This window comes from Arachis stenosperma, chromosome 7, assembly GCF_014773155.1.
Source record: "Arachis stenosperma cultivar V10309 chromosome 7, arast.V10309.gnm1.PFL2, whole genome shotgun sequence".
NCBI classification, from domain to species: domain Eukaryota; kingdom Viridiplantae; phylum Streptophyta; class Magnoliopsida; order Fabales; family Fabaceae; genus Arachis; species Arachis stenosperma.
Window position 1 is genome coordinate 3,154,490 of NC_080383.1, and position 22,190 is coordinate 3,176,679.

A 22,190-nucleotide genomic window follows, 5' to 3' on the forward strand; every position below is an offset into this window, starting at 1 on the left:
ATCTGCCAACTTCTGTCAACTCTTATTTATAATTGTGTTTTATAGAAGTGTATTCATGGATGTGTCTAATAAAAATGTTTTTTTTTTATAACTGTGTTTAATAGAAGTGTCTTTATAGATATATTTTCTGGATGTGTCTCTTTATATATGTATTTAAAATATATTAATTATTAGACACATCTACAAACACACTTCCATGAAACACAAATATAAATAAGAGTTGGCAAAAATTGACAGATAATATGTTGGTAACCTATATTTTTCCTAGAAATATATACTTAATATTTTATATAAAAAAATAACTACTATAAATAAGTCTAATTATTCATTTATTACAGATTTAATTACTTTATTATGATAGATTTGATTATGTTTTTTATGGTAAATTATTTAGTTAAAAAGTAAGAATTCAATTAATATATATCTGATTTGTTGACTAATGTAGATAAAACATTGTTGTATAATATATAAAGATGAATACCCTTTAAAATATTTTAGTGTTGATAATTTTATTGAAAATATTTTGTCTACTATCCTAAATAGGCGAGATTTAATGCTTTAAAATTTTTAAATTTTTCTTTGCCAATAAATCAAATGCCATAGCAAGTCATATAGTAGTATTAAATTCTCATTAATCAATTGGGTTAATTAGTCAAACTGGGAATAAATTCTCTCAATTTTTTTTTAATAATTAAAAGAGTAAAATTTAATCTTTTATTATTATTTTTATAAATGGAATAAAAAATAAATATAAGAGAGCGTAATAAAAAATTACGGATTATACTTTACACTCTTAATTTTTTTTAATAACTAAAAAAATCAATTTACAGTGAATCTCGATTATGAGTTTTCGATCCTTCGCAATATAAAAATTGCAACAGTACTTTTTAGGTATTCAAAATTGATATTATTGCTATACAGGTTACAAAAATCAAGTCTTAATTCCATTATTTTGAGATATTTATGATATTCTTCTCTGACTATTACTATATGATTTGCTACATTTATAGAATTAACTTTATTTTTACCCATTAGTTTATTAATAAATATAATTAGAGTCTTACAAATACGTGGCACATAACTTTACATTTTAAAAATATTATAAAAAATGTTTTACTAAAAATATATATATATTTTTATTTTTAATGCATTGAATATATTAAAAAATTTCAAAAAATTATTATTATACTATGAAAATATGTCTTTAAGACACAAAATTGCTAAATTTATATAATTAACAAAAATAATGCAATTGAGACATGTTTAAAAGTTACTTAAGAAATAAAACATTTCAATAATTCTTGTGTTAATGACCACGATTATTGAATGTTCAAATAATTTTTTTTGTTGTCTAGTGTTCAAATATCTTAATATGGATTATTGATGACATTCACTTAATTATAAAAAGAATTTAGAAGTAATTTTTTGTAAAGATTAAAGATATAAAAGGAATGAAGATCAAGTATTAAAAACACCGACCTTATTACTCCTGCATAATATAATAGACTCATGTATTCTTAGTTTTATTCTATGCCCACCTTCAATAATTGAGAATGATTAAATAATTTGATTGATTTGATTAAATTTTTATCTAACGATTCTCAATTATTAATTTTATGTAAAATTAACTGTACTTAAATTTTTACCTATTTTAAGTCCAATATTACAAAAAAATGTTGATCCTAATCATTTGAGTAGTTATCGGTTAAATATTCGAGCTTCATTTAAGATTTAAGTCTATACATTTTTTAAGATAAAAACTCATATATAATTATCTTCATATAAAATTAATATTTAAAAATAATTAAATAATTTGATAAATTTAACTAAATAATTATCTAACCATTTTTAATTCTTCACTTCACATAAAAATAATTCACCTTTTTTCATCTGCATCTCAGAGATGAAATTTATTTGCGCATTCAATCAAGTGATTTGATTATTGGACAATTGGTTTATGGATTTGTTGACGGAGAAGATTATGATGGCTAATAAATACGCTTATTACAAACAATCTATTAACTTTATAGATTCAAAATTCATCTAAAGATAATGTCATTCGAAAAGCAATATCGTTACATTTACACTTTTTATAATAAATAGTTTTGATACTAATATTTTCTTAACTAAATACACATTTTTTTTGTTTTATTAATTAAAAAATAATTTAAATACATAATTAATTAATAATAACTGTATTTTTATACTAATAACTAAAAATATTTGGTGTATAGATAATAATTTTTTTTTGAAATAAAAAAAGCTCCTAAAAAAATTGGGTCAAGCCCATTAACACTAGTAGATACCCAACATAATTAACTAATTTAGCCCATTATATACTTAAAAAAAAATGCTAAATTATCAAAGCTGAATTCGCCGCCATTTGCAGCGGAAAAACTGTCACAAAATCACAACGTAACCTTCAACGTCACTTCAACCTTAAACCCTAAAACCCCTTTTTTTTCACTCTCTATCGTCAAGCTTCAAGCTTCAACCTTCAAGCTTCAACCTTCGTTAACAATGCGGAGACCCAAATCAAAAGATTTCCGGAAGCAACAGCGAATTTCCGAGGAGAGCGAGATTGAGCTTCTAAAATCATGGATCGAGAGCCAGAAACCAGAGTCGGGTTCCAACCCAATGTCCCTTCCTCCTCTTCCCAAAAACGCGCCAGTGGGGCGCGTAGACGACACCGCGTTTTCGCGGTACGCTGGTGTTGGTAGGTTCCAGCAGTTGCCGCTTTCGAAGAAGACGAAGGATGGGTTGAGAGCGGCGAAGTTCGTGTCGATGACGGAGATTCAGAGGGCTTCGCTGCCGCACGCTCTTTGTGGCCGCGATATTCTAGGCGCCGCCAAAACGGGTTCCGGAAAAACTCTTGCTTTCATCATCCCTGTGAGTTTTCTGCTTCAGCTTAATGCTGAGGTTTATGGAATTAATTTAAGATTTTAGGGTTCCCATTGATTTTTAATAAAAACAATATTAATAACTTACGTTTAGCTACATTAGTTCTCTTTAAGCAAAGTCTTCTCTTTTGTTTTTTTTTTTTAATTAGAGCCATGTCTAATTACATAACAAACTTAACTGAATGCCAGCTGAGCTATAACTAACAAAACTAGCACTTCATCGCTATCATAGTAGGGCTGGTTCAGACAGAACTAAAAATGTAGCATGTTTTGTATGTGATGAAGTTCTTGGTTTTGTTTAGTTTTCGGTTTCCTTTATATTGTTAAAGGGCAATTTAATAGGAATTAATTATCTGTTTTCCTATTGATGCTTGAGTTTTGGTGATACCAGTGTAAAGAGTTATTTTTTCTTTATTTTTTTATTTGTTGGATTTTGGAGCTTTCTTTGATGGTTGAATTTGGTGTGAATGGATGGTAGGTGTTGGAAACGTTGTATAGAGAGAGATGGGGACCTGAGGATGGTGTCGGGAGTATTATAATATCTCCTACAAGGGAACTAGCTGGTCAGTTGTTTGATGTGTTGAAGTCTGTTGGCAAGTTCCATAATTTCAGTGCTGGTCTTCTCATTGGTGGTCGCAAGGATGTTGACATGGAGAAGGAACGAGTCAATGAGCTCAACATATTGATTTGCACTCCCGGTCGCCTATTGCAACACATGGATGAGACTCCCAATTTTGAATGTTCGCAGATGCAGGTCAATATATTCTTTTGTCTGCCCCCTTCTATGTGGAAACTTCCAACTTAATAATTAGTATAAGTTTTTGTATTATCTTTAGATCTGTTTCTTGTGTTTTAAATTAAATTGCAACAATTTGGTATGCCAAGATGCCTGCTCTAAGCTTCAGAAGATTCTGCTTTGTTTTGAGAAGCTACCTAAGTGATTGAGTAACAATGATCGAAAAAAGGTTTAATTTTTAGCATGTCTCTTTAAAGTCTTAGATACTGACTTTGACTTTATCTTCCAAAACATTGAAGCTTTTTGGGGACATACTTGATCTGTCATTAGCATCTATCGATATATGCTAATGCTTAGGTGGCTTGGATACAGGTTTTGGTACTAGATGAGGCTGATCGTATTCTCGACAGTGGGTTCAAGAAGGAACTAAATGCAATCATTTCACAACTACCAAAGCGTAGACAAACCTTGCTTTTCTCAGCAACCCAGACAAAGTCAATTCAAGATCTTGCAAGACTAAGTTTGAAGGACCCAGAGTATCTGAGTGTGCATGAGGAGTCTGTGACTGCCACTCCTACACTTTTGAAGCAAATTGTGATGGAGGTTGCACTTGACCAAAAGTTAAACATGCTGTGGAGTTTCATAAAGACTCACCTTCAGTCGAAAATACTTGTTTTTCTTTCAAGTTGTAAACAGGTATCACTACTTCTCTTGAGTCAAGCAATTCTTTCTCTTGGTGGGAATGTTATATTTTAGGATTTCATATTACTTTTTTGTTATGCCACCTTAAATGTTACTGGGTCTATTGTTGCTTAGCTAGTGCTTGGCATGTCATTATTGTGGTCACTGTAATGAGTAAGCTTTTAAAGGATTTTAGTTGCATGTGCTTTACATTCTTACACCTAACTAGCCGAAACTTATTTCAATTTGAGTGAATGTGTTGATTTTAACACAATTTCATCCATCTACATCCCTTTTTCATAGGTAAAATTCGTGTTTGAAGCATTTAAAAAACTACACCCTGGCATTCCGTTGAAGTGTCTACATGGGAGGATGAAGCAGGAAAGAAGAATGGCAATCTATTCCGAGTTTTGTGAGAAGCGCTCTGTGCTCTTTTCGACTGACGTGGCAGCAAGAGGCCTTGATTTTAATAAAGCAGTTGACTGGGTTGTTCAGGTAAATCTCTTGCAGGCCTTGGAGCGGCACTAAAGGGGTGTTGAACTTATGTGCGAAAAATGTTTGTCCTTACGGTGAGGGCCTCACTTTTATCTTTTATCTGCAGGTGGATTGTCCTGAAAATGTAGCATCATACATACACAGAGTTGGCCGTACTGCTCGTTATAAATCTGTTGGAAAGTCAGTTTTATTTCTGTTGCCTTCAGAAATGCAAATGTTTGAGAAGTTAAAAGCAGCAAAAGTTCCTGTTCACTTTAATAAGGTACTCTTCTTCGAATAAATAAGAAGTTAGAAATAATTTCCAATTTGTGTTTGAACATCATGCTTGCTTGAAAGATGCCATTTTCTTAATGCGCTGTATATGTATATGCACTATATTATATAATGACAATACTTTTCTTTTTAAACCAAGAAAAGTATAGGCTTACAATACTTCCATGTTTGTTGTTTTTTTTTTCAGCCAAAGAAAGAATTAGTACAACCAGTTTCGACTTTGTTGGCATCTTTACTGGTCAAGTATCCAGATCTGCAGCATCGGGCTCAAAGGGCCTTTGTCACATATTTGAGATCCATACATATACAGAAGGATAAAGAGATATTTGATGTTATGAAACTACCTATTGATGAATATTCAGCATCATTAGGCTTACCAATGACCCCCAAAATCCGTTTCCTGAACCAAAAAATTAAATCTAAGGGTGCATTGGCAAAAACAATTTTAGATGAACCACAACATCAAAAAGAGGAAAATGAATTGAAGATATCCATAAAGGAGCTAGACTCAAGTGATTCTGAGGGTGAGGAAACAGAAAATGATCTTCTTTTGGCAGCTGATAACCCGAAAGAAGAAGGAAAGGCATCTGAAGATGCAGAAATCATGTATGTTATCTATTAATATGATTTTGGTAGTACTTAAAAAGTTCATGATAGTGTTGTTTCTAGGCAGTTCTATTTGTGTCAAGTCTTGGGGAGTTTCTTTCTCCATTGTTGTCCTTACTGAAACCACTGTAATTTTAATTGGTTTATTCTGGTGCAGGCCTGCAACTCGTATATTGAAGAAAAAGAAGCTCAAAATCAATGTACATCGGCCACTGGGGACTAGGGTTGTATTTGATGATGAAGGTCACACACTTCCTCCTCTAGCCAGGATTGCTGATACGCAAAGCGGCAAGGAATCATTGCTGCTTGACCCAGGTATGTCACCGCTTTAACCTAGAAGTGATAGGAACTATGTTTCACTTTTCATGTATGTGTATGAATTATGAATTGCTTTTCTGGTTTGACATCTCTCTTGAATCTAATATATTCTGCTATCTCAATTTGCATCCTTTGTAGAACAAAAAGCTGAATACTATAGAAAGATGCGCGAGGATTTGAAGAAGGCAGACAAGGAAGACAAGCTTCTGGAGCGACAACGACGTAGAGAAAAAAGAATCAAACAGAAGATGAAGTGGAAGGAAGGAAACATGGATAAAGATGGAGATGAAGATGATGATGTTTCTGGGTCCGAATCAGATAAAGCCACGGCAAGACCGAATAAAAAGAGTAAAGTATATTTTGACAGTGACAGTGATGATGGTGAAAGAAATGAAGCCACAGGGAAGGGAGCCATTGGTGCTGGTTCTGTTAGTTTGGAGGAGCAAGAAGCTCTAGCTTTGAAATTATTGAATTCCATGCACTCATCATAATCACAAGGATATGCATTAGTACACATTTTCTTTCATATCAGAAACGGGTGAAAAATAGAGCAGTTTTGTGGAACTTTGTGAATAGCATTTTTGTGAGCATAGGTTCTTGCGGCTTTTTTATTTGTAACAGCTAATTAATTCAACCAGTTCGTATTTATGAAAGTTTATTTTTACAAATCTATTGCATTGAATTTATATAAAAATTTTATAAGACAATGTAAATTGATTCATCTTTTTGGGCTTTAAATCCCAAATAAATTTATGATAGGTGTTTTAAAAACCCGGACGAAGATGAATATGTATAAAACCTTAAAGCTTATGTTTCTTTTTTACTACTTTATATAGTGTTCAGTGTGCTTCCAAATAATTTTCTGGTAGGGCTTAAAATCCTAAACATATTATTTTCTGGGGTTTAGAACCATAAGTTTGCTAGATGATGAATTTTTTAAAGGGTAAAAGAATAAATATTCTTTATTACCTAGACTTGCATCTCAAATATCGTGAACTATTACAAATGTTTCAGACTTCATTCCAAGAAGAGAAAAATTCATTTTCGACGATTAAACAAACAAATAAATGTTACTTTTCCTTTCACAATCATATAATATACATTGGACTGGTGATCAAAATTGCATACACGAGGATCATACATGTCTATGCCATAATGCTATCCTCCTAAGTGTACAAAACTGGTATATTGATGATTAAGAGCGGAGATACTCAGCAAGACTTTCACCACTCAAAGACTCCATATCCTGCAGAATTTCCTGAGCAAGTGTCTTAACTGAAAGCTCCACATCCTCAAGAAGTTCACCAAGGAATGGGATTGTTTCAGCCAAGAATACCAAATATTCTTCTTTCAACTTATCCACAAGATATTTCACAGTTTTGAGTCCCAAAATTCTGGCTCTCAGTTTTTCGCTCCGCGTCTGCATCAAGACCTGCACAAGAACCAAAAAAAATATAAACAGATATTTAGCTTAATGTTATGTTTATCACTGAAATGAATGCGAAAAAGATGGTCAGAGAAATTTATCTTATATTTCTAAAATAGGTATATATAGAAGAACAAGAACCATACCTCATGGTTCAAGGGTTTCCACAGAAGGTCGGATCCGGCAGTGACGGCCATTTGACCTATACAATTAACTAATAGTTCATCAACCTCCTTTACACTTGGTATATTCATGTTGTCGTCCAGAGAAGTCGGTGGATCTACAACAAGTTGCAAGACAATAGGTTTCAACAGCATCTGCATCAAGGATAGCACTTAAGTTGGTCAATACGCAAAAAGAAAAATGTTCTGAAAATAAAGTGGCCAAATACTCAAATGGTATGATTCACTAACCTGAAAATTTGAGGAATCTAGGAACTTCAAGGTCCCATTATCATAAAGGAAACACTTGTGTAAGGAGGATAAGACCAATGCCCGGAGATGCCAGACCTTGATGGACACACTATCCCTGTCTTCTACATCCCCATCATCCTGAATCTTCGCCTTCTTTTTCTTCCGACTGAAATTAGACACCTTCCTATCTCCACCATTAGTGAGATGATGAACACAGCTACCAAGCAAGTGTTTGAAGTAAGGAACAAATAATGACCTACAACAAAGAATACATCAGTGTTCGCTTTAGGTGGTTGTCCTTCAATATTTCACAAAAGCATAAGTAACATCACAATAACTAATTATATTGCTGTATTTATTGGTGGTGAATATAAAATATAAATTAACAAAATCTCGTTGGAACTTATTTTTAATTTATGCTATCACCACACTAATTTGTCAGAATACCATATAAAAATAATTATTAAGTAATTCAACCGGGTACATAGAGAAGATGACTCACCGATGGTTCTCAGTGAGCTTATTTACCATGCCATAGAAAGATATGGCCCTATCAATGCTTCCTCCAGATGCAGTTTCATCCACCTCAAATTCGGCCCACTCAATACTTTTTATGAAGAGAGGCTTGAACATGCTCTCTGTAAGTTTTAGGGTCAAAGCTACCATTGCATTCATCACTCCTTTCTCTACCACATCAATGTTTTTAACTGAAGGGGGACCTTGACGGCGAAGATCAAGAGCAACCAAACAAAGGTCAAAAATCTTTACATGGAATGCCGCAATAGTTGATCTGTCCATCGTGCCAACCAAGGTTGCAAACATATCAAACACAATTGTTAAGCTTTTCTCCCCAGCCTCAACGGCAGCAGGGTATAACTTTAACAAAGGTGGCAGAACAAGTCGAGCCTGTAACAAAATTAAAATGCATATTAAGTAAATAAAATTCAGAAATATTCATTAGCTGCCATAGTATTATAATTCATATTATAACAAGCCTTACAGGAATTTTCACTGCAAGAAGCTTTCGTACTGCATTAGCTCTAGTCTCAATCTTTGCATCTATTCCCGATACGTATTCAGGATTAAGCACGAGAAGCTCCATGATATTTGTAAGATATGGATTTAGAAACCCGCCAAGCTTGTCAATAACTGCCTCCAGAGCGAAGAAAATAGCAAACAAATAGGATTCATGCGAGGCTGATGAAGCTTCATTGGTTTTGGGTTTATTATCCACATCAGACAATACTTGCTGTGATGACTTAAAAACACCATCCATAACTTTAGGAAGTTCTGGCAGTGCCTTTGGGCCTAGAACATTGATCAAGGCAGCAGTTGTCCGAAGGCAACTAGAAGTGAAAGTCAAGTTGCAAGACATAATGCATCTCGTAACAGATCCAAGGCATACATTGAAGATGGAATTATCAGATGGGATGCTTTCAGCCAAAACTTCTAATGCTGAAACTGCTGCAACTTTCAGGGAGTTGTTTGATGAATCATCAAGTACACGGACAATTTCTGAACACATCTTATCCATTGATTCTTGAGAACTTCTATTCATATGAAGCCAAGAGAAACTTGGTGTTGACCTTGAACCTTTAGTGTCTTTAACCTTCACCAAGTCCTTTTTATTATTTCTTATGGTCTCACTTAACAGCCCGAGAGCCTGCAGGCAAGTACTACAGTATCAAACAACAGTTCTAGGTCTCTCCAGTTAATGAAAGACAGTCAAGGAACAAACAGAAAAAAATAAATAAAAATAAAGTAGCCATAGGACCAATCGTATATGAGTGACATATTTCAGAAATAAATGTCCTTTTAGAAATGTCCTACTCATGAGAAAACTTGATGAACAATAATGCGAGTTTTCGGCACTAAATAATTAGTTGTAATATGCAAGATCATGATTGAACTTTCTTATCTTACACAAACACATGAAAAACAATACCTTTTTCCCCACACTTTTATCTGCATGGTGGAGCAAGTTAATTATGCTGTTAAAATAAGATGAAGGCATCATGGCCATGGTTATATTTCTCAGAACAGCACGCATACTTTCCTTCAACTCTTTCCTCATAACAACAGGTAAATTCAGTTGCTTTTTACTTGCATCTACAAGTTGCACAAGGAAAACAACATGCTCCAAAAGCTCGCTCAATGCCCTCTGCAATATAAAAGAAAGTATCATGACTGTCGTAAAGCGAATTTTTTTTTTTCAGCAAGAAATGGCAGCAACCACAGACTACTCAAGTATTAGGCAATCTGCCAAATATACGTGTACAACACCAGTTATATTATACACAACAAAGTAAAAAGGATCTGAAACGAAAGCAACAAAAAAACACATACATGCTCTCTTAAGTTCACAATGGTAAATTTCACTTTAGCTTTGACATAAGCCCGAGATATCCCAAAACTTTTAGATTTATATTAAGCAAACAATTTCATCCATTTAATGTAGCAATGAAGTAGCACAAAAAATGAGATCATCAATCCCGCCCTTACATATATGTTGAAATACAAACCGTTACAGATTGTTGGGCTGTTGGTCATTGGTTTTGCAAAAAATTGATGTTCTTTGGAAGAATTACGATATAAGGTGATGTTGAGAACTTGCCTAACCTTTTTGAATAACGTGAGAAATTAAAAAAGGCATGCAAAAATCAATGCATCTCTTATCCAATCTGTGAACTTATACCTGAATGACAACTGTATTTTCTCCAGATTCCAGTGCGAACACAAATTCAGGATCTTGCAATTTTTGCAAAGTAAATTGCATTGCAAGAAACAACTCCAGAAACCATTCCTGATCAATATTACTATGTCCTTCCTGCTGCTCAAGCAGCAAAACCAGAGAAGGAAGCCAAGTCTTACTTGTGAATTGTTCACAGATTTGCACTGCAAATTTATATTCCCACTCCCTCGTATAAGATGTTAAAGCATCTGGAGTCTCACTGTCAAGGAAACATGCTTCTTTCCTTGAAACCAATGAATGGAAAAGCAGGGTAAGCAATGAGGACAAGCTTTTACCCTCACCTAGGGTTCTGCAAAATGGGAAACCATCATTGGATGTGGATCACAAACCAAAGGTGAAAAAAGTTTAAAGGCAATAACAAGCATAACAAAAATACCTTAACAGATATAAAACAATAGATAACCTTCTATGCTCAACAATTTCAGGCAAGATAGCCAGGAAAATCTGAAGAAAAATCACATCAGAATGTTGATCTGCAAAGAGTGACTTGCAATGCAATAATATAGAAGGTATGAAAGACAAAAACATCATACAAAACCAACCTTCAGCAATTTCTCCACATCATCTGTCTTAGACAACCAACAAGGTACAATTGCAGATATAAGATCCTCAAACACATGCTTCGAGTGACTGTCAATCTACAGGTATATAAACACAAATGATCACATCCCTAATAAAGTTTTTTTTTAAAAAAAAAATAATAAATAAGTAACTAGAAGTCACCAATAATAATCATGAAGAATTCAAACACTTGTAACTCAATGTATAAAAGTTGCAGTGTGTTAACATAAAACTAAGCATGCAGGACAGTTCCTCAAAACTTTCAAAATCAACTCAAAAAGTGTGACCTCAAAAAACAATGATTGAAAACAAGTAGGGAAACAACATTCAACGCTGACAAGAAACTGATTTAATAAACTATCCTACTCATAGGGTGCCCAATAAAAAGAAACCTTATCCTTACAAACCTGTGTCACAGCTGATTCTCCAATGACTGCAAGAATATCAAGTATATATCCCAAAACTTCTTCTGGGAAGATTCGGGTAATAGCAGAAAGCACAGAAAATACATGGTTGCGGGTGACTACATCGTCGGATGTGCGGGCACACTCTATCAACAGCTTAATGCTAATTTCTTTTGTAATTTGTTTCTGTCGAAGATAGTGAAACTGAACATTATTAATCAGCCAAAATAGCAAAGAGGTAGACAATAAAACTGGTATTAAGTAAATCAAAACTATCATGATTAGGACATACATTTGGCAGAGCCATGCTTTTGAGAGACATGATTATATCGTCCAGGATTATCAACAGTGTGTGTTGAATATGACATATTATGGTATTTGCTTCTGAGGGACTTGATGAAAATAACTTGCAAAGGAGCTTAAATAAGGGACCTAAAAACAAATGCCTGAACAAATAAAAACTGAATTTAGCACAATAAAATACTTGGTCTTATCTTTTAACATGATAAAAGATATTATCTTCTTCCGCGCAGTTATACGATTAATTAGTTAGAGCAATCATTCACCTGTTTGTTATTTCCTTCTTCAACAGCAAAACATCAAGAAGAGAACTAAGGATGTAGACTGGATTTTCTCTTCTACAGATGTCATTAGTGAGAACCTCCTCCTCATGTATTTTCAATTTCTGCTTCTTTGTGGTCTTTTCATGTGATGAACTAATTATCCAACTTTCCTGCTTAAGTATGAGATCAAGTATGTGGCCAATTGTGTCGAAACTAATCTGCAATTCCATGAGAACCACCAATGATTTTCAATTTCATTTCTTCCTTTTCTTCTATGGAATAAAAACTTGACCCACAGCATGATAAAATAAACAGAGCAGAATCTATACAACCACACACCAAGTACAATTATTGAAAGAACAAATAGATAACATTTACTCAACAGCAAGGAACTTACATCTATGCGCATCAAGGCCTCTTTGGTTGCATTTTGTATGTCCCCATTAGCATTATGACACAAAAGCACAAGCTCACAAAATAAATGCTCCTGATGGACCAAAAAAGGTATTTTCAGGCTATAAAGTAAGTATTAGGTAGGTGACAATGTTCCTATTTAAAATACACAAAATAATCTTTCTAGTACACCATGTTAAGAGAATAAACAGATCTAGTTATCATGAATGACAAAAACTGTTAAGAATCATGTATATTGTTATTAGGACCTTCACTTCATTCTTCAACCCTGTGTAGAATTGATTGTTAAGTTTGTCCAAAACAGTGATACAAGGCTTTACATAGGCAGGATCATCTGATGACACAGCATCCAACTGAAAAAGGAAATGGCCCATTGCAGTAAGTCAGTTAATTTAAATAGAATGATGATATGGCATAAGAGAAGCATGACCTAGTAGCTGACCTGCAAAGCCTTCAGTAAGAGATCCTGGTGATCATTCCCACCAGAAGGTGATGACATAACAAAGCTCTAAAAAAAAAAAAAAACCGAAAGAAGGTTCACACCAAACATGAGACCGAAGGTTCTATCAACTAAATCAAGCACAGCATAATAGGCATACCTCCAGCAGAAGGCAGATTAGTTGAATTTCAGTATTTGAGACTTTCGGGCAACACTTCCCGAGCTCATTAGAATATTGCCTCCGCCTCATAATAAGAGAGGACAATAATGACATCACTCCTTCAAATTGCACAATTAGATTCCCGATTCCTTTGAGCAAGGATAAAATCATTAGCTGCCAGGGGTAACAATGTCCAAAAGTAAGTTAATATCTCCATCATAGCTTTGGATATATATATTAAAAATAGAGTAAATATGAAACTGACCATTCAAAAACGAATTTTTATCACCATTTTGCATCTAAAGTATTAGGAAAGCAAAATAGAAGAAATCTAGGGTGAAGATAACAAACCTTTCCATAATTAGAGAATTTCATAGAAGAACCCAAAATCACGCCAAGAATATTTTCTTTTGTGGACTGATCAAACCTGAAAAGATGTTTGTGGGAACAAAGTAGAATAAGAAGGGTTCAATAAGGACAATTGAAACTAATATTCTTAAATTTTCAATAAAGATAATGAACCCCACTCCAGACATAGTGAAAAAACTATCAAAAATGAGGAACAGAAAATCAGATTAATAAGGAGAAAGCTACAAGATGCACGTGAACAAATATATTATGCAGTTCTGTGGAGATGAAAACAGTGCCATTGAATTTGAGAAATGAAGATACCTGTTTCCTATATTCTGAGGTACTAAGATGTTTTGAAAAGTTGAACTCAGCATGGATGCAAACAATGAAGGAAGGAATTTCTTGTCAGATAATATAAGTGCTTTTTGCTGATCCATCAACGATAAAAGTTCACCTAGAAAATGGATCGACGTTGCATTGCTTCCTGTTACCAGTTTAGAAAATCTTAATATCAAGGTAATATTAATTAGGAAGTAATGGCCAAGTCCAATTATTCTGATAGTTAAGTACCATTTTTCTTGCCAGAACGTGCAATTCGACCCCACAATGCATATAGCCCATCAATACAGTTCATGGCAGCAACCCTTATAGCCTGAAAAGAAATTCAAAAGATACAAAAAATGTTTGACCCAACGGCATTTCCTTGAAGTCAAGAAAACAGAACATACACAATGAAAAGCAGTATCCGCTCCGTGAGCAATATCATTTGTTAATATTCAAAAATTTGCTATATGAAAATTAAGTATGAAAAATATATACACCAGGTCAAGGGGGGTTAAGCAAAAGAACATGCCTGATTGTCACCAGCCAATGGAACAAGAATAGACGGAAATTCAGCTAAAAGTTCAACTTGCCATCTCTCTTGCGATAGATTACAAAGAAATGCGTAACACTGAAGACTTTCAACCTGCACTGCAGCAGGAACACCTGCAGAATGCAAGACCCAACAGAAAGTCAAGGTCAAGCAAATTTAAACTTGAGCTTATAGGAATTGGAAGCATGTGAATGGTAAAGAGATGTTAATATAGTCATTAGAAAATAATAATAGGAAAAGAAAAAGGTTTGGAAGTCAGTTACAAGTGAATTTATTTGATATACAATATGTGAAAAGGAATCAAATATTGACATATGGAGCAAATAAAAGAATAGGGATTCAAGTGAAAAGTACCTTCCTCGGTGAAAAACTTCGATAGGAGGCATGCAGGTGATATACTACACTGTGCTGCTAAGTAATGGAGGTGTTCATGGAAAGCATGCTTGTATTGCGAGGCAGCGAAAAAGACAAACAGGTCCTTTATCCTACAGACCCACTTATTGTTATCATCCTGCAATTGGTAGAATGTTAATCCAACCAACAGTGATAACCGACAAATTATACGAAGCCAAGCAGATTTTTGTAACAATCTTACAGGATTACAATACTCAAATACTGAAGGAATTACTCACCAATGGCAGATCTGAAGGCATTGCAGATATTAGTGCTTTTAGCAGCCTCCAAAACAAGCAAACTATAATTTTGCCATTTAGAGGTTTCAGATGGGTAACCAAAAAGTGATCAAAGAATGCACTGCAATCCCAGTCTAACACTTCAGAATTGAACTGTACAATGAAACCGAAGATAAAAGAGAAAGTGGAATATAAGTTTCTCCTCAATAAAACATTAACAAACATAAAAGCACTCATATACTATCAAATCCTTGTACCTCTTCCAAACGAACATCACCAGCAGTCACTAAGGATTCCCATTCAGCCTTTAGCACAGGAAATACAATATCGAAAAGTGTAGAACAGTCATCACCTTTGAGCAAAAAGAAGCCCACAATCAGTATTGCTTAATCTGCTTTAACAAATCCCGACAAAGAACTATAATATAAAAAAGGGAAGTGCAAATAGTGTGTGGGGATGATATTCTCCAAATAAAAAGTTCTCAAGTATTGGGTCATGCTTCAGTCGTGAAAAAAGTAATATATAGAAGAACTGTATCACAGAAAAAAAGAAATTAACAAAAGACAGAGACAAACCTTTTAGTTTTGTCAAAAAAGACTGCAATAGCACAAAAAAGAAGAGTGTTTTTGACAGTTCCAAATCACTGCAGCTGTCAACAAACCAAGCAATATGATCTTCAGGGTGGGACATGAAATTATCAGCCAAATTGTTGATCGTCTTCAAGTTAATTGAAGATAAACGCCCAGTTATTGATGCCTGCAATTGTATTTTATCCTTAAAGAATCAGAAAGGTGATGGATCTTCATTTGGCAAAAAATATTAGCTAGTTACTGGGATTAATATTTCAGAAATACTATGAAACCGAAAGATAAGTAATCCCCAACCCATTCCACGTATTCTATTCAAATTTGAATACATTCAAGTGGTAGGATAGGCTTATTAGCTATGTCCACTTTACTTCGCAATTTTTGCTTTTCCCAATGGTGGTAAAACCTTATGATGCATTCAGTATAGTAAACCTTGGATAAACCTCTGTAGTTTGACAGCCTTGCCTTGTTAAACAACAGACTGAAGTTTCTTCATATTATAAGTGGGCAATAAATTTAAACAGATATTTACCGCTTCTATAGAAGAGGAAGTGATATTCTGATAAAGTGGCCAATTTACTTTGTTGAGTGATCCCAGAGCCTTTAAATTCAAGCTTTGTGTCTGTAAGTGGAAGAAAGGTGGTTATGTAATGCTAATCAGAAAAGAGAATTTAAATGCTGAGGTAAAAAGACACCATGTCAGAATAAAGTCGATAAACAAAAAAGATAAATACTAAATCCAAAGTCAGGGAAGAGGTGCAAAGCAACCTGTGGTAGTACAAGGAGTAATGGGAAGATCATGCCAGCAAGTCTCTTCAAGTAATCAGTATGATCATGAAAGTATGATATAGCATTATTTAGACAAGAGACAGCAACTTCATTTGTTAGACGAACATTATCAATTGAACCTACAGAAAATAGAGAACAAGGCAACAGACGTCACAATTTATTCCAGTTACACAATTATTTATTACCTGCCATGTATTCTCCCTGAACAAGTTCTCAATGAAAAAGGCCCCAAGCAAAGAGCATTTATTTAAATAAATCCAAAACACAAACATACGGAGGAAGCTAAATTTATCCCTATCCAAAGGTGAAATAGAATATACTTAACATGAAACAACTACCTGGGTACAATTTTCCAGAATTAGTATACACGCCTTAAACTCAATAAATGTTTGGCTGAGTTGAATCTGCTCCCCTTAATAAATTATCTCTCTTCAATTTCAATTTTGATTAAGTCATTGTTTTTGTATGATAATTAAGTATACAATCCAAGAAGGGTTTAACTATGAATATGTATAGATTAAAAGTTTTATCTAAAGCAAAAATTGGTTGCATTATTTTGAGAAAAAAGCAATTACCAATCGCCAAAGCATGTAGACTTAGATTTTCTCATTTAAATCTCTAAACGACTCCGCCATTTAACAGACATCACTGACAAGAATAAATTCAGAAACAGATTATTTTGCCAAACATCTGATTGGATGAAAATATGTATGTTCGTCATCTATCGTGTTCTAAATGTGTATATATAGAACCAATTACTGTCTCATATATAATCACAACGAACAAGTTTATAGCAGTTAGTATATCAGATAAAGTAAATCTAAATACTATATTTTACTAAGTTGTGTCAAATATGCCATACATTACCTGACAGCAGCTGGCTACTACATCTCCTCAGCACATTCTGCAGTGCATCAAATAGCTTAGAAGAACCTATTACATTTTCCAAGCCATCAACTGATAAAGCTGCTAGAACAACTGTCAGATCTTTATCATCAAACTGTCTCAATATGGCATCTTCAATGTCTACAAGACTCTGTTCAACAGGACAGAAATAGGGAGTGGAAAACGGATATAAGCCTTCAAGATTTAAAGTACAGTATCAAAATCATTTACTTTAGCGAATCATTCATAAAAGAAGGGATTTCTACCATGACAGACACACAGAATGATGTGCACTGTTAAATTAGATCAATTAAGCCCCACCAATTACATACAACACAACATCAATGTCCATATAAATTAAATCTCACTAATGGATGAAAGAAACACTTCAAAGCAAACCCCAATGACTTCAGAAAGTTCTAAAGAGTTTACACAATAACGAAACAAAAAACATAACAAGCAACAATATTCAAATTGTTTCAACCAAAAGGAGAGACTGATCAAGGATACTCTTCAACATATTGATGAAACAGAAACATATAATAAATAAAAAATGAGAAAGATGCAGACTTGATATTGGAGGAGTTTAACAGAGGGAATACCTCAGAAACAACGACCTTGGTTTTCAGAATTCCATATGAATTTAAATCAAGCAGGGTGGACCGCCGAACATCAGCCTATACAACACAATAAGAAAAGTGAACCTTTACATACTGAGAAATTTGAAGACTATCAAATCAGATTCACGCAACTAAGACCGAGGGAAACTAGAATTCAGGAAATACCTTTGGATGATGCAAGGCGAACCAAATTTTTGAATCTGAGATATCAACTGGTGAACTCAAATTCCCATCCAGCATCTTACACAAAATCTTATATGCCGAGTGGTCTTTCTTAGAACGTCCTTTGTTATCCTATTGAACAAGTTCAAAGTTCAAACCATTTGAAACTTCCTCACAAAGGCATAGATAGATACATGCATACTAAGATAAACAGGAACTTGCCTGAAGGAAATGATTAACTGCTTTGCGCAGTTCAGAAGGATACTTCGTATTAAGAACAGTCAGAATCTTTTTTGCCCAACCAGCTGATTGACATCCAACAAACCAAGGTTTGAGAAGAAAAATCAGTTAGGCATCAAATAATAGTTGCATATTCTATTGAGAACAAGAAGTTTGGCTGAGAAGCAGCAAAAATCTATTGAGGGGCACAACCTAACAACAATAATCAACTATACACATTTAAACGTACATAACAGGAGAGTTCAATACTTCAATGTCCAATCTGATTTGACAAGCCTTAGGGAATATAGATCCGATAAATGTGTGAAGAACAATAATATCACTGTGAACAAAATTTTAAGATTCTAAATAATATATACCTGACATAGAAGATGTTGAGTCACTGACTTTCTGTGACAATCTCAGACAAGTGGATAGGATCTTGGTAACCACTTGATTAATAAAACCATTTATGGGAACCTTTTCTATCAATGATAGCAATGCCAGCTGACAGTGTTCATCAGAAGAACTGCAAATGTGTTACAATCAGTACAAAATCACAAAGGAGCAAAAACTATGAGTTATAGGATACTCTTCATAAAGGAAATCACAAAATTTTCACCTGGAGTCTATCAGGGAGCCCAAAAGCACAAAAAGAAACTTTTCAATATTGAATTCCCTAGACAATTCGAATAAGATCCCTGCCAAGTCCCTATATATAAAAAGAATTATAAATCATAAATATTACAAATCAACAGCCAAAGCACAGAAATTACGGATAAGCAGAGTAGCTTTTGGAAAACTACCTTATTTCTTTCAATATATCCAAGGCCTTCACAGGGAAAATTTCAACATGTTGTGACTAAAAAAAATCCAATAGAACATATCAGAATAGAATGTATACTAAGAAATCATAATGACAAAATTCTTCTATGTTTCAAACCAAATTCAAAAATACATACAGAAGAGCAAAAAGAAAATTGCATCAATAAACCAATTCATGTAACTTAACACTTATTTTTAAATAAAGTAAAAAAAAAAAAAAAAAAAAAAAAAAAAAAAAAAACAGAATGGAAGAGAAGATACAAAAGAGGACAAGTGATCCTCAAAAAGATACAAAAGGTATAAGTAACTGGTAAGACATAATAAACATATCTGGTATTCAAAGGGATTGGAATGCAACTTATGCACAGGGGAAAATGCGTGGTACCTGAACAAGATTGATTAAGGCAATAAGAGATAATCGAAACCAATGAAGATCAGTCAACTCTTTTGCCTCCTCATGAGCAACCTCAGCAATTGAACGTATCAAACTATTAGTAAGTTTGGGAGCTAACACAGCTTTATTTCCAAGCAAACCAATGATCATCAGAGAACCAGCCTGCATATAAGCACAATTTGCATGAAACAATGTATAATAACGCAACAAGGAACATAACTTGTACTACAAGACAACATTAGTTTACCATCACTCATGTTCTATCCGAATGGGAGAGAAATACTATCACTAATTAATATATTTCATTACTGGACATTGTAGGGCAACTTCAAGTTCGTTTCAGACAGTCAAACATTTTAAGGGCAATACATTGCATATAAACCAAAAGGTAATCACAAAAATATTACCATGTGCTCATCCCAATAAGTTTTCATGTGCTAAAACAAATTTCAATGAGTCTAACCTTGTGATCTGAAACTCCCTTAACACCAGGACTAAGACCGGAAACTACAAAAGGAAGTATTCTCTTGACAATATCATCATTAACCGTCACAAGACTACCCAGAACTTCAATGCAAACAGCAGTACATAAGCCTACTACATGTCTTGAAGGTTGAAACTTCTTTGTTGGAGCTGCCTGCAATTGAAACTCTTATCTAACTATTCAATTCCATTAGACAACAATCAAATACAAAAACAAAAATGAATTGAGCACTCACATAGTTGCATAGAACTTCCAATACACCTTTATCACGGATGCACTGCTGCACCAAGACCGTTCTAGGTGGCGGTGCACCAGAGACTCTCACCCCCTCAAGAAACCCCCATTTAGTATTCCTTTACCAAAAAATTAAAGACAAACATCAGAAACCATTCCAATAAGCAATTTACATCATAACCAAACAAAACAACAAACAATCATATCACACTAACCTTGTATCAAGTATCTGTACTATTCGAACAAATGCATGCGTGTCATGATAGGGCAAAGCACATAGAACCAACTCCTCAACATTGTACACATGAACCCTGTAAAACACTCGATAAGCAACATAATAAAATAGACAACCCATCACATTCCCCACACCAATGCAATCAAACTAGAGAGTTCACCAAGCTCATGGAGCTAAGGTAAACCAGAATGATAAAGCTCCACTCGTAAAATTGTCAAGTTGATTTTACAAACTTGTAAAGAGTCTACGAGTTAGAGCAAGAGTTTGATAAAAAGTAAAAACAAGTCACTTACTTGTGTCTCCGAACCAAATACTCGAGCGTTTTAAGAGCAGAGGGAATGAGAAAATATCCAGAGAGAAGCCTTAAGTACGAAGCAATGGTAACATTAAGCTGATTGTTCTGTTCTACGCTCATCAACTCCCTATCCAACTCTTTACTCCGGTAGCTAAACAAATCGTTCTTATAGTGCCCAAACTTTTCATCATTGCCTATAAGTACCTCTAAACCTGAAACAGTGACAATCACAAATGCCCAAAATTTCAATGTTCAAATTGAATGCAAACAAAAAATAAATAAATAAACTTTATTCGAAATTGCATTTCGGGTGAGTTTAAATTTTTGGGGAACCTTGAAGGGCGATGTTGAAGATGGTGTCGATGTCGATGTCAGCGGCTTCTTTGGGATCGAACAGGATGGAAGGGCGAGTGAATGGCCGCTTGAGGGGGTCGATGTCGGGTCGGGCGAAGGACTTGATAGCTTCGAGCTGAGATGCTATGGAAGTAGCCATTTTTTTGCAGTAACTAACTTTTTAGGGTGTACAGAAGATGTAGGGTTCTTATTACTTCGATTTTTGATTGTGTGCGCCTCTCTCCAGAGGAAGGTAAAAAAAGAGAAGGGAGATGAAGTGCGATGCACACTTAGCCGCACACACAGAGAGGGTTTAGGGTTTTTGATTTTGAGTGTAGCAGCTACTTGATGGAGCTGAAGCTAGTTTTGGACATTAGGTTTGTTACCGCCAAATTGTTATGTAAAACGTCGTCGTTTTCACATGCAATTTGTTGCATATATATAAAAGAATTTGGATCTTCTGAATTTTAAATTTGTACTTTAGACGGTAAAGTGTGATCTTGGTTTTTTTCTCATATTTATTTTTTGTCTCACTTATAAAATAAATAATAAAAGATCACACTTTACTCTTTAAAATAAAATTCAAACTTTAGAAAATCCAAATCCTATATAAAATGTTTTCTAAAATTAGTTAATTACTAATAATATATTGCACATTTGCACATAAGTAAAAATGTTTGACGTTTTATATTCATTATTTGAAAATTTATTTAATTAATAATTTTTAGTAAAATGATAAATAAATTTATAATAATTTATACTAATATATATATATATATATATATATATGGAATTAGAATTTCTTTTTCTTTTAAAGCTTATATAATATAAATAAAGCTTGTTTGTTCGGTAATTATAAAATTGTGAAAGATGAAAAAGTATATTAGAATTAATTTTGATTTTATAATATATAGAGAATTAATTTTAGTTTATTGATTGTTTTATTAACATAAAAAATTAATACCCATTTTAATAAGCAAACTTCTTATTCGAAACCAACTAAATCCATTGCTTAAACAAGAGGTGCACATGACCCGATCCGATCTGAAAATCCAGTCCGACTCCAAATATTTTTGTGACTAATTTGGTGTGATTTCATCAGGTTTAAGGTCGATAAGAGTCTCAAAAAT

The 22,190-nt window shown here is 33.9% G+C and overlaps 2 protein-coding genes across 2 annotated transcripts; one reads left to right on the forward strand and one right to left on the reverse strand.

Moving 5' to 3' along the window:
• The first annotated feature begins 2,382 nt into the window (after positions 1-2,382).
• Positions 2,383-6,725, forward strand: LOC130941402 (DEAD-box ATP-dependent RNA helicase 32). The gene is made up of 8 exons (XM_057869886.1): positions 2,383-2,889; positions 3,379-3,654; positions 4,009-4,332; positions 4,621-4,812; positions 4,919-5,074; positions 5,273-5,691; positions 5,849-6,006; positions 6,148-6,725. Exons 1-8 carry the CDS (start codon positions 2,521-2,523, stop codon positions 6,498-6,500), a joined length of 2,247 nt encoding a protein of 748 aa, XP_057725869.1. The 5' UTR covers positions 2,383-2,520; the 3' UTR covers positions 6,501-6,725.
• Positions 6,726-7,060: 335 nt separating this feature from the next.
• On the reverse strand, positions 7,061-21,444 carry LOC130941401 (uncharacterized protein At3g06530). The gene is made up of 39 exons (XM_057869885.1): positions 21,061-21,444; positions 20,726-20,939; positions 20,413-20,508; positions 20,199-20,316; positions 19,943-20,116; positions 19,471-19,641; positions 19,067-19,122; positions 18,883-18,972; positions 18,641-18,789; positions 18,264-18,346; positions 18,045-18,173; positions 17,862-17,936; positions 17,242-17,410; positions 16,354-16,493; positions 16,118-16,207; positions 15,574-15,754; positions 15,256-15,350; positions 14,999-15,151; positions 14,721-14,877; positions 14,346-14,479; positions 14,063-14,144; positions 13,814-13,976; positions 13,493-13,568; positions 13,142-13,315; positions 12,985-13,050; positions 12,791-12,895; positions 12,526-12,615; positions 12,132-12,346; positions 11,858-12,011; positions 11,569-11,751; positions 11,143-11,238; positions 10,977-11,044; positions 10,544-10,889; positions 9,794-10,009; positions 8,849-9,511; positions 8,351-8,754; positions 7,849-8,104; positions 7,582-7,752; positions 7,061-7,441 (listed from the first exon to the last, which is right to left on the reverse strand). The coding sequence occupies exons 1-39, from the start codon at positions 21,218-21,220 to the stop codon at positions 7,205-7,207; spliced, it is 6,399 nt and encodes a 2,132-aa protein (XP_057725868.1). The 5' UTR covers positions 21,221-21,444; the 3' UTR covers positions 7,061-7,204.
• Between the last annotated feature and the right edge of the window lie 746 nt (positions 21,445-22,190).